The 10808-nt window shown below is 40.1% G+C and overlaps 1 protein-coding gene across 1 annotated transcript; it reads left to right on the top strand.

The window, feature by feature from the left end:
* Positions 1–805: 805 nt before the first annotated feature.
* On the top strand, positions 806–3425 carry LOC119322889 (protein disulfide isomerase-like 5-3). The gene is made up of 5 exons (XM_037596427.1): positions 806–1132; positions 1504–1607; positions 1694–2064; positions 2280–2587; positions 2896–3425. The coding sequence occupies exons 1-5, from the start codon at positions 896–898 to the stop codon at positions 3130–3132; spliced, it is 1257 nt and encodes a 418-aa protein (XP_037452324.1). The 5' UTR covers positions 806–895; the 3' UTR covers positions 3133–3425.
* Positions 3426–10808: the final 7383 nt, after the last annotated feature.

Below are 10808 nucleotides of genomic sequence, written 5' to 3'. Positions count from 1 at the left end.
GGGTCGCGGCCCGGTTGGCCACGGTTTTTTTCTATTTTCATTTTTCTTTTGGTTAAGTTTTCATTTTAGTTTGAAATAAATACCTAACTGCTTCCTAAATCGGTCTAAACAAATATACTACTGCCACGTAACTTTGGGCATCCAAATAAATTAGCCTAATATTTTATTAATTGAAAAATGCATTTAATTAATTGTTCCTACTACTGATTATTTATGTTAGGACATTCAAAACACCTCTAAAGATGTTGGGTTTCTCCACCATAATTGCCTATGCATTATTTAACTCACTCGGAATATTTTAGTTTTAACATTTAAACTTTTTTATTGTTTGCTTGATTTTGAATTAGAATTCAAACCGGTTTCAAACTAGCGAGAGATTAGCAACAGTAATCAAGGTGACGTGGCATCATCATTAGAGGTTCACTGTAGCTTAAATATCCGGGCGTCACAGTTTGCTTGGTCTCAATCGATTGAGACTCAGTCGATACTATATTCGTTTGATCTTGTGTGAAGATCCATGCAAAAACTTTCTTTGAGCATTTTCTGTTTTTCTTTTTATATACTGTGTCACTTGACTGAGACTTGGTTGACTTGGTTAACCATAGGAGTAACCCTCGTGCTTGAATTATGATGTGATGCATTTAAACTATCTATGTTTGTGGGGTGTTGATACGTGATCAATTTGTTACTATTATTTGAGCAAACATTTTGAAGATTTGACAAGATAATTTTTAAAAATATGGGATCTGCTAGATAAGCATGAGCGATTTCTCTAAAAAAATATTTCGGGAAATGGGACGGGGGATCTTAGCATGTGGGCACTACCAGTTGAGGGCTTGAGTCGTAGTGTTCCACGCAGCTACCAACTCCGCTCGAGATCGAATCGAGCTCACTGATGCCGGCGATGGCCGTGGACAAGCAGCGGCTGCTTCCTCTCTTCGTTCTTGCTTTAGTGACGCCGGCCTGCTTGGCGAGTGGCGGAGAGGAGCCGGCGAGGTTCCAGATCCCCCAAGACGGGAGCGTGGTGGAGCTGGACGAAGGCAACTTCGAGGCGGCGCTGGCCGCCGTCGATTTCTTCTTCGTGGACTTCCACGCCCCGTGGTGCGGCCACTGCAAACGCCTCTCCCCGCAGGTACGTGTCCAACTATCCTCCCCGCCCTTCCATTCGATCCACCACCGCCGGTGTTCACTAGAGACCTCGTATTCCCAAGAGTCTGCAAGGAGGAATGCTATTGGGTTTGAGTGGTAGGGTAATTGATGCCAAGTGCGAAATGGGAAATTGAGAGATAGTGGTGATGGTTCAGAGACATGGATCGGATTTGAGTCGTAGAGAGGAAACGAAAATGGCACAGGCACGTCTAAGATCCACTCAACCCCTTGCTTGTAATAATAAGATTATACCACCAAGACTTGCAGGCCATGTCACTATCGCTTTCTTCCTGTTATTCCAGCATCTGTGTGGCCTGCGATGATGTGAACTGATAAGCCGTTGCCCATTTGCAGTTGGATGAAGCTGCTCCGGTTCTTGCTGGGCTGAGCACGCCAATTGTAGTCGCGAAAGTAAATGCAGAGAAGTACAAAAAGCTTGGGTCCAAATATGGAGTAGAGTAAGCGACCTAATCAAATATCTCTATGAGTTTGATTAAACCAGACGGGAGTTTTTATAATTGACATTTTTTTTTCCTGGATGCAGTGGCTTCCCTACTCTTATGCTTTTTGACCATGGAGTCCCCACAGAGTACACTGGTTCAAGGAAGGCCGGCCAGCTCGTTGAGAGCCTGAGGAAGCTTGTCGCACCTGATGTTTCTGTTCTCAAGTCCGACGCGGCAATCAAAAGTTTTCTCCAGGAAGCTGGTGTGGGTTTTCCATTATTTATTGGATTTGGGGTGGATGAATCCTCCATTGCCGAGTATGGAGCAAGGTACAAGAAGAAGGCATGGTTTTCTACAGCAAATGATTTCTCTGAGGATTTGATGGCCGTGTATGATTTTGACAAGATTCCAGCATTGGTTTCGCTCAACCCAAAATATAACGAGCAGAGTGTTTTTTATGGCCCCTTTGAAGGTATGCTTGAATATCTATTTGTTTTACGTTTCTTGTTACATGTGCTGAGTGAAATCCTAGATTTGTCATTCTGTTATCATTGATTGTTCTGCACCTCTGTTTTTTAGTGATGGAACTATGTAATTCACCTTCTATACAAAAACATGCACGCTCTGCTTTGTAGTGCATGTCTTTTCCGGATTGATGATACATAGCAATGATTTTTGTGAATGCAGGAACCTTTTTGGAGGATTTTATACGGCAATCCCTGCTTCCGATAACTGTGCCCATCAATGAAGAGACTGTTAAGATGCTAAAAGATGATGATAGGAAAGTTGTCCTTGCAATTCTGCAGGATGAATCTGATGAAACTTCCATGCAGTTGATAAAAGTTTTAAGGTCTGCAGCCAATGCAAACCATGACCTGGTGTTTGGATATGTGGGAGTCAACCAATGGGAGGAATTCACTGAGCCTTTCCATGATTCTAAGAGCTCACAGCTGCCAAAGTTGGTAGTCTGGGACAAAGATGAGGAGTATGAAGTGGTAAGTACAGTATTTTTGTTATCCCCGTTATTTTCACAAGGATGCCATCATCAAATTTCAGACTATCCCAGCTATAAGTCTGTATCTGTTCTCTGCATGTCACATGGTATTACTGATATGCAATTGTTATGTATCAATTTCAGACTCTGTGTCTGGTTTTGACATCACATTTTTGTTCAAATTGACCCGTTCATATCATATCCTTTTTTTACAGTCCGTTCATATCATGTGTTTGCTTCATTGCTTATACCACAATCACCAATAGTGACTACTTAGTTGTGCTATGATTGAAATGCTTCTTGTTGCAGGTTGAGGGTTTAGAGAGTTTGGAAGAAGGTGACCACGGATCCCAAATTAGTCGTTTCCTCGAGGCATATAGAGCTGGAAGAACAATAAAGAAGACATTGGGCAGACGCTCCCCAACGCTGCTCGGTGTGAATGCGTCGTACATCCTCCTCTTCTTGGTGGCTGTGCTTGTTGTTCTGATGTTTTTCTCTGGGCAAGGCGAGGAAGATCGCCAGCCAACACGAGCCCATCAAGAATGAATGTGTAGTAGTTTCCGGCTCCAGACTAAACTTAAGGATTTCCTACAGCAGAAGAATAGAATGGATGTTGTAGAAAGAGGGACCTGGAATGAGAATATTCTGATTTTGAATTTCACATGCCTTAGTTTTGACCTGCCCTTGTCTGACCTGGCAGTTACTAGCTCCTCTGTTTAGTGATTTCATGTCATGTGAAGTTATTTATTTTATGTCATGTGAAGTTATTGACTTGCACTCCAAAATAGAACAGGTCAGTTATCTCCTTTGATTCAATGGAACTTCATAGGATTTTTGGAGGATTTGGATCCTTAGGAAAAAATGGCGTTAGTCGTCAGAGTTTTTCTGGAGATTTCCATCAAAGTCAAACATCTTGCTAGAATTCCTTTGTTTCTCCTGTGTCACTCTTTGGTCCGAATTCCTATGGTTTGTGATCGATTCAAGAGGACATGCAATTCCAATCTTGTGCCTTTCTGTTTCTAAGTTTTAAGAATTCTGTGAATCAAAGAGGCCTTAAGAGGAGGAACAGGATAGCTAGCAAACTGCTACTCCCTCCTACTCCCTCCAATCCTTTATATAAGGTATATTTGTTTTTTGATAAAATTTCACAATGTAAGGTGCATTTCTTCTAATTTCTTGTAATTCCGTTTTTAGTCCTCTAGAAAAATGGAAGTATCTCTCCCTGATTGCATGTAGATCTCCTTGTAGAAAAGAAGGAAAGTATCTCTCTCACAATTATGTGTATCTCTTTCTTTCCTAGGCTAAATGATTTACCTGCCGATAATCAACTAATTAGCTAAGGCTAGTTTCATCCTATATTGTCTATAATTATGTGCCTTGGTCACCATGTCGAAAATAATACACCTTACATAGAGGAATCGAGGAAGTAACACGTAGTGCATGCATGGTCACCCTTCTCCATGTACTAGAGGTTGGGGCGCCACCTGGTGGCACCACCTAGGCGGGACTGTGCGCATGTATCTTGCTTCGGCATAATCGTCTGTCATGTTTGATCCTCATTCTCACTCATCATGTACATTAATATGGTTGCATGTTATAACATTAGGATCTATTAGTAGGACATTGATCAAACATACATATAATGTATTATTTGAGTTTAGAACTATCATAGGCAGTGGTACATCTAATGAGAATATGTACGACTCACCTATGGAGCATAAACGGGTGAGATGATGCATTACAATTAATCAAAAGCGAAGACAAGCTAACATGAGTGCTTCAGTTTGACTAAAGAAAAGGGACCTCATGAGGCCACGACTAAGGAACCGAATAAAAAAACACCTTTCAGAGTCCTTCAGAGGCTTGATATCGCCCATTTCCACATCAGAATTAGCTTGATGCTTTCTCTTGATCTTCATCTTGATGTACCCAACACAAATGCAACTTAGACAATATATGATGACTGCTAGCATGCTACTTTTGAAACAACAACTACAACCAATAAGCATTAGTAATCACATCTAAAACTAATACGAAGATACCAACCTTTTCCCCACATAGACAGTATGTTATATTTGCCTCTTTGAAATGCTCATGCAAATCAGGTGATTTCAATTCTATACAAATTAAATGCTTACAGAAAATAAGAATGTCATTTTGCCACACAATTGCTTGGAGATGAAAAAAAATGTTCTCCTTGCATCTGATTTTTAAATTTGTGGCCTGTATAGGTACTCAAATTCCCATAATCGACTTGCAGAAGCAAACTTTGACTGCCATGAAGCAACGACAAGGAATCACACATGATCATAAACATGAAGGATTCAGGAAGTAGAAGCTATTTTTCTAATTAGGTTGCATAGACTTCCATGATTCTATTCCCCTTTGCCACAAAAAACTTTGACAAAATAGTAACAGGTAGATCACATGATGTGCAAAACAGAAACTAAAATGCTGGAGATGACATATAGGTTAAGCATATTGGAAAAAGTATGGTCCAGTCTAAATTGACAGTCTCGATGATTCATGTTGGCCTTTAGATAAGTTTTTGAACAACAGTTTTGCTTGCTACTTGTACAAGTCAGCATCCTTTAGAGCTCGACCATCGTCTGACCCCTAAACAATGATGTGAGCAAGCTGTGGTACGCTTTGATGCTAATAGAAGCCTCAGTTTACATGTGATTTTCCATGTAATCTCATGTTAGCTAAAAGATTTAGTTGCTGTTTCATGTGTACAGGATATGGATGTTGCATTTTTTTTCAAAATACATGGTAAATGTTCAGTTATATGCATTCTCAATCTATCTTGCAGCATTGATAGAAGTCAAGATGCTAACACTTTCAATATTTTGATGATTTTTTTTATTTTCCTATGAACTTATCCTATCTTGTTTGATGTACCCTGAATGTTAGGTCTTGAAACATTACCTATGTAATTTTTTGTCTGCTAAATAATACTCGTAGTGATCTAAGAGGCCTTATATTACTTTACAGAGGGAGTATAAGTTAGAGAATACACAATTTTAGTTTCTTTATTCTCTGCTTTGCCTTACTGGATTTTACTAACCTAGATAGCTAATACTGAAAGCATATATGTTTCTATAAATAAGCAGGGCATGCTCCATCCTTCGGGAGTGCTCCACAGGACATGAATTGTTGAGTAGATTGTGGCAGAAAATTATACATAGAGGTACCTCCGGTTATGATTGATCCATGACAGGCTATTATTGTTGCTATGAAAGAGGCATGTTATAAGGAAAATGTTAAAAATTCGTTTCTTTCAATGGTCAATAGTTAACATGATTCTCTTGCTCTTCTCCTCAATTATGTCATATTTCTTATACCTTTTCTCTTCTAACATCCTTGCATGATAGCCAGCTAATCTCAATGATAATAGTATCTAAATAGTACCCATAAACTATATGCGCAAAGGCCACCTGGTATATTCTTGTATTGACATAGTATGTTTAGTTTGTGATTATTGGTATGCAACTGCATTAGAGCAACACAGATCAGTTTTGTTCTCACCACGGATGATGTACTCTGGTGGTTTATGGTCGTTCTAGAGAAAGTTAGTTGCTATGAAGTTATTATCGTGATGCATAAGTGAAACAGAAGCAAGCCGCTACATTGGTGTATTGCAAAAAATAAGAATATATCATAAGCACATGATTTGAATGTGCTTATACAGTATATTTATTGCTTCCACTTTTTTATTTTTGGGAGAAATATCAAGTATTTCAAATTGTAACAAATTAATAACACATAAGACCAATCAGTCAAAATGTGTTGCTAACTAAAGATGCCCCTTTTCAAAGCTTACTGTTTGGAAAAAATAAATGTTCCTTTTGGTTGTACATGAAAATGCAGACCCGGTCATGTTACTGTTGCCACCTCAATTGTGTTGTGCTATGTGTAAGTAAATAGTTCTGAATTTAAATCAAATAAAGGTGAAATGGTTGTACCATGCAACAATTGATCATTGAGCAACCATCAGTGCAGAGCAGAGTTGGGAAAGTATTGAAACCCTTAGATAAGCAAAGATTCGGTACATGAATTTAGTTACACAGGAGAAAAATTAGTCAATACGAGGGGCTTGTGACCACTGTAAGCTCTTCTGCATAGCTTCTTTTCAAGAATTTTCGGCTTCCATGGCAACAGAGGAGGTGAACATCGTGGATAAGACACATCAGTTTCATATGGTCATGAACCATTAATCCTCTAATTCATAATGTGTTTCTTTTTGTGACCCTTATGTGACAACAAATAAGTAGAAGCTGCGCCTTCATCCTCCTCATAGCGCCATTGTCCTGAGCCCACTCCAAAACAAAATATAGAAGGCTAAAACATTAGTAAGAGCATGAGATACATACAAATATGATACGAAGAAATTGAGGTAGTATTGATAAATAATATATGCAACAGATATCTCATAATCCTAACTGAGCGCAGTGTTACCAATTTTCTGCAGTTATTAACTCTGTTAAATATATTTCCACAAATAAAGTTATGAATTTTTTTTAAAGAACTCAGGCGTTGGATAATGTCTAAAAAATAAACACGACTACAAAACTCCTCTTGGCATCCAGGCAGTACAAAACTTCAAAACGTGAACTGAATATAACTAGATAATGAGACAAAGATTCATGGAATTTTTTCATATAGTTGTGGAAGTTGTTGAAGACCTCCACGACCAGTAATTTCAGTCATGGAAGCGAAGCCTTAAATGCCTTTTTTTGCTAATTGCTTGAATATATGTGGATGTCCATGGTGTGGAGCAATACATTACTCCAATAAGGTAAAGCAAGACAGAATAAACAAATTGTGTTCTTTATGTTGCTTATACTTATATTTGCCAGACCATGTATGTGATAAACATAAGCAAGAAACTAAATTGAAAAGAGAGTATATTCAGTATACATGTCTTCAGAAGCGTATATAAAGCTTATCTTCACCTTGTGATACATGAAAAGTGATTAAATGGACTCAATGCATGCCAGCATTGCACCAAAAACTTAAGCGCAGGAGCAGTACAACTTCATTTTCCTACGGACACAAAAAGAAGCACCGAACCAGACATGTCATTACACCCATCAAAATAGAAAACATGGTACTGGTGCATGTTGAACACTTACCTCTTGGCCGTGTGTAAGCATAGTCATATCTGCCCACACCAGAAAAGTAGGGGATGTTGGATGCATTTGCTCTTGCCAGTATCACTGTGGACCAAACTATCATAGTTAAGCTACCATCATTGAACTTGGGATGTTCAAGGGCTACCTCCGTAAGAAGACAGTTTTACAATTTTCAATAGATGGAATGCAGTTCATTCAACAAGGCTATCATATAAATTTTAGGATAAAGAGTGGAACGTTCAACCTAGCATAATCATGCTGATATGTTAGAATTTACCACGGCAGCAAAGTTTAAACAGTATGTTCATTGCATCTGTCTTATACACATGAAAGTAAAAACTGACACATAACATAGGTGAATTCCCTGTCCAACAATAAGGATTGTATACTAATATATCTATCTATGCCACTTTACCAAGATTTATATATGTGATGATAGTGTTTGGTCGGCACTACAGCGGCTACAACATGATAATATCATACTCCATGAATTTTGAGTTTGTATAGCTCTTACCAAAATTTCCAAGAATTTCTTGAAAAGCATAGCTCCAGTAAACATCAACACCATACACTGCAAATGATCTGTAAAATTGGATAAAGTAATACGACAGGGTTATGACAAGTTTCATATCTGATGTAGATAAATATTACTGAAAACGGGAAATCAACTACAACAATATTTGCATGATAGCAATGGCAGGAAATCATCAAGAACAAAGTTTGCAGTGACAGTGAAGGGAATAACAAAACTGGGATAACTAACTTTTGTGAATGAAACAACTTCGTTGAACTCAATTCCTGAACAATCATTCTTGTACCACACAGATATATGACAACAACATGGACAACTGAAGAGGAAAATAACAGACACATGCTGAATTTCGACAAAGTGAGAACTTTATCTATAAATGAACTACTCCCTCCGTCCCATAATATAAGAGCGTTTTTTACACTAGTGTAGTGTAAAAAACGCTCTTATATTATGGGACGGAGGGAGTAATTAAATGCATTCCGGTGTTAAGAAGGTTTCGTTCCTCGCAGTAATGACAAATTACTGCAAACAAAAACACAAAGCTATGAAGCATTGATCGGGTACAATTTGATATAACTACCAACTATACGGAATACACATCATTGCTATTTTCACTATATAATTAAGTCATATAAAACAATTGCCTTCCAACTCTGCAAGTGAAAAATAAAGACAGTGCGTTCAGCGACAGAAATTGACAATAGTGGGTTTTCCTAAGAAATAGCAGATCTTTTGCTGGGTTGGCGTTCACTAAGCAACTAGAATGCCTAACAAGGTCACTGGATGGATACACATAGGTGGGGCAATGGCACCAGCAACAGAAAAACCTTGCTGGCAGCAAACCCTTGGCTTGGCGTTCCACCACAACGAAGCAACTGTAACACCCTGCGGCATAAAAACAAACAGTCGTAAAATCACGTGAAACAAGGAGAAACAGGTATCATCATGGGAAAAATGGTTTTTAGAGGACGCTTACTTCATTCAGAGCAATGCCGACCTCGAAAGATCGACAATGCATACGTACATGGTGCACAACGGCCAACCTGCTTTCACCTTTTATACAAGACCTTGATATCCTGCCGCATCACTTTGTTGTCCAGCAGCTCATCTTCACAGTCACCAATATTGACTTTGTTCAGCCGGAAGTCGTCCGACGTGCAGTGTTGCTCACTCCATTCAAGCCACAGCTTCGGTATGACTTCTTTCTTGAATGCAGTTTGATGGAAGCTTTCCTGATGCGGAGCATCCTTCCATCATCCCCATGGACTCTACATCAACACATCCACCCTCACAAGGACCCATGACAAGAGCTAGAGCACGTGCTTTGGAAACCGAGGTGAACTCCTTCCTACTAGACTTGCATATGGACACAAATGGAACATGTCTACTACCTCACCAAAATATGCTATGCATCCTTAGGTATGAAGTGGAACATCACCAAGAAGCTCAGGAGCACCCCCAAGGAGAAGGAGAACCAACCCAAGGCCATAAGGATCAAGAAGGAGTGCAGCAGCAGCAAAACAGCATGTCCCAGGTGACCCCGTGCCCACGGGCTACACAGGAACCCGGCGCTGGAGCACCCCGTGCGCACGGGCGTGTACCGTGCGCACGGGCCCAACTTACCCCGTGCGCACGGGCCTCCCAGGATGGGCGGCTGAGATGGCCTCTTCGGCTCCCCTTCGTCTCCTTCGACCCCAAGCCTATATATTTCGTACCTAGGGCCATGTTTAGGGTTAGCAAAGTATTAGATGATAACTTGGTGAGATTTGCTCCATTACCTTCCCTCTTTGAGGATCAAGACCCCATAGGGAAGAATCCTTGAGGATTTCAAGACCTCCATTGGAAGAAGACTACCACCAAGACCCCTCTTCCTTTGGATTTGGGATGAACTTTGCCATTGTATCTTTCCTTTGATTGTGTTTGAGACTTGTGAATCTTGTGTTGTTACTCTAGTGGATGTGTAATTGGGAATTGTTGGAGTGATTGTCTCTTTGTGTTCCTCTTTGTGTTCTTGTGGTTCTTGTGATTCCTCTCCATTTTCCCCCTCCAAGTGTGAAAAGGCCCTTCCTAGGGTTCTATCCTACATCATATGGTATCATGAGCTACGTTGATTCACATCTTGGAGTCCCTACCTTCCACTTTCTAGCTTGATTTTGTTGTTTTTCGTCCTAATCCGAAAATCCCCACCAAAAATAGCCCCAAAAATTTTTCTTGCAATTTGTTGATCTTGTGAGATTTGGTTAGTTTGATCCACAAATTTGGTGTTTGGCAAGTGGATCCACCTCTCCACCATCATCCCCATCCACCCCCCACGGGAATTTGCCCAAAAATTTGCAATCACCACGAAATCACAGAAGTTCATCCGCTCTCGGGAGACCCCGTGCACACGGGCCATCGGGACCCCGTGCACACGGGACCCCGTGCACACGGCCCTAACTTACCCCGTGCGCACGGGCTATCTAGAAACATTCGGCCATTTTCTGTTTTTCTTATTTTTGTTTCACCACCATCCCTCGTGTTCTTCCGCACCATTCCACGTGTTTGTTGAGTGTTCG

The sequence above is a fragment of the Triticum dicoccoides genome, chromosome 6B, assembly GCF_002162155.2.
Source record: "Triticum dicoccoides isolate Atlit2015 ecotype Zavitan chromosome 6B, WEW_v2.0, whole genome shotgun sequence".
Taxonomy (NCBI): domain Eukaryota; kingdom Viridiplantae; phylum Streptophyta; class Magnoliopsida; order Poales; family Poaceae; genus Triticum; species Triticum dicoccoides.
Note: the sequence above shows the minus strand (reverse complement) of the source record. Positions and strands in the feature narration are given on the sequence as shown.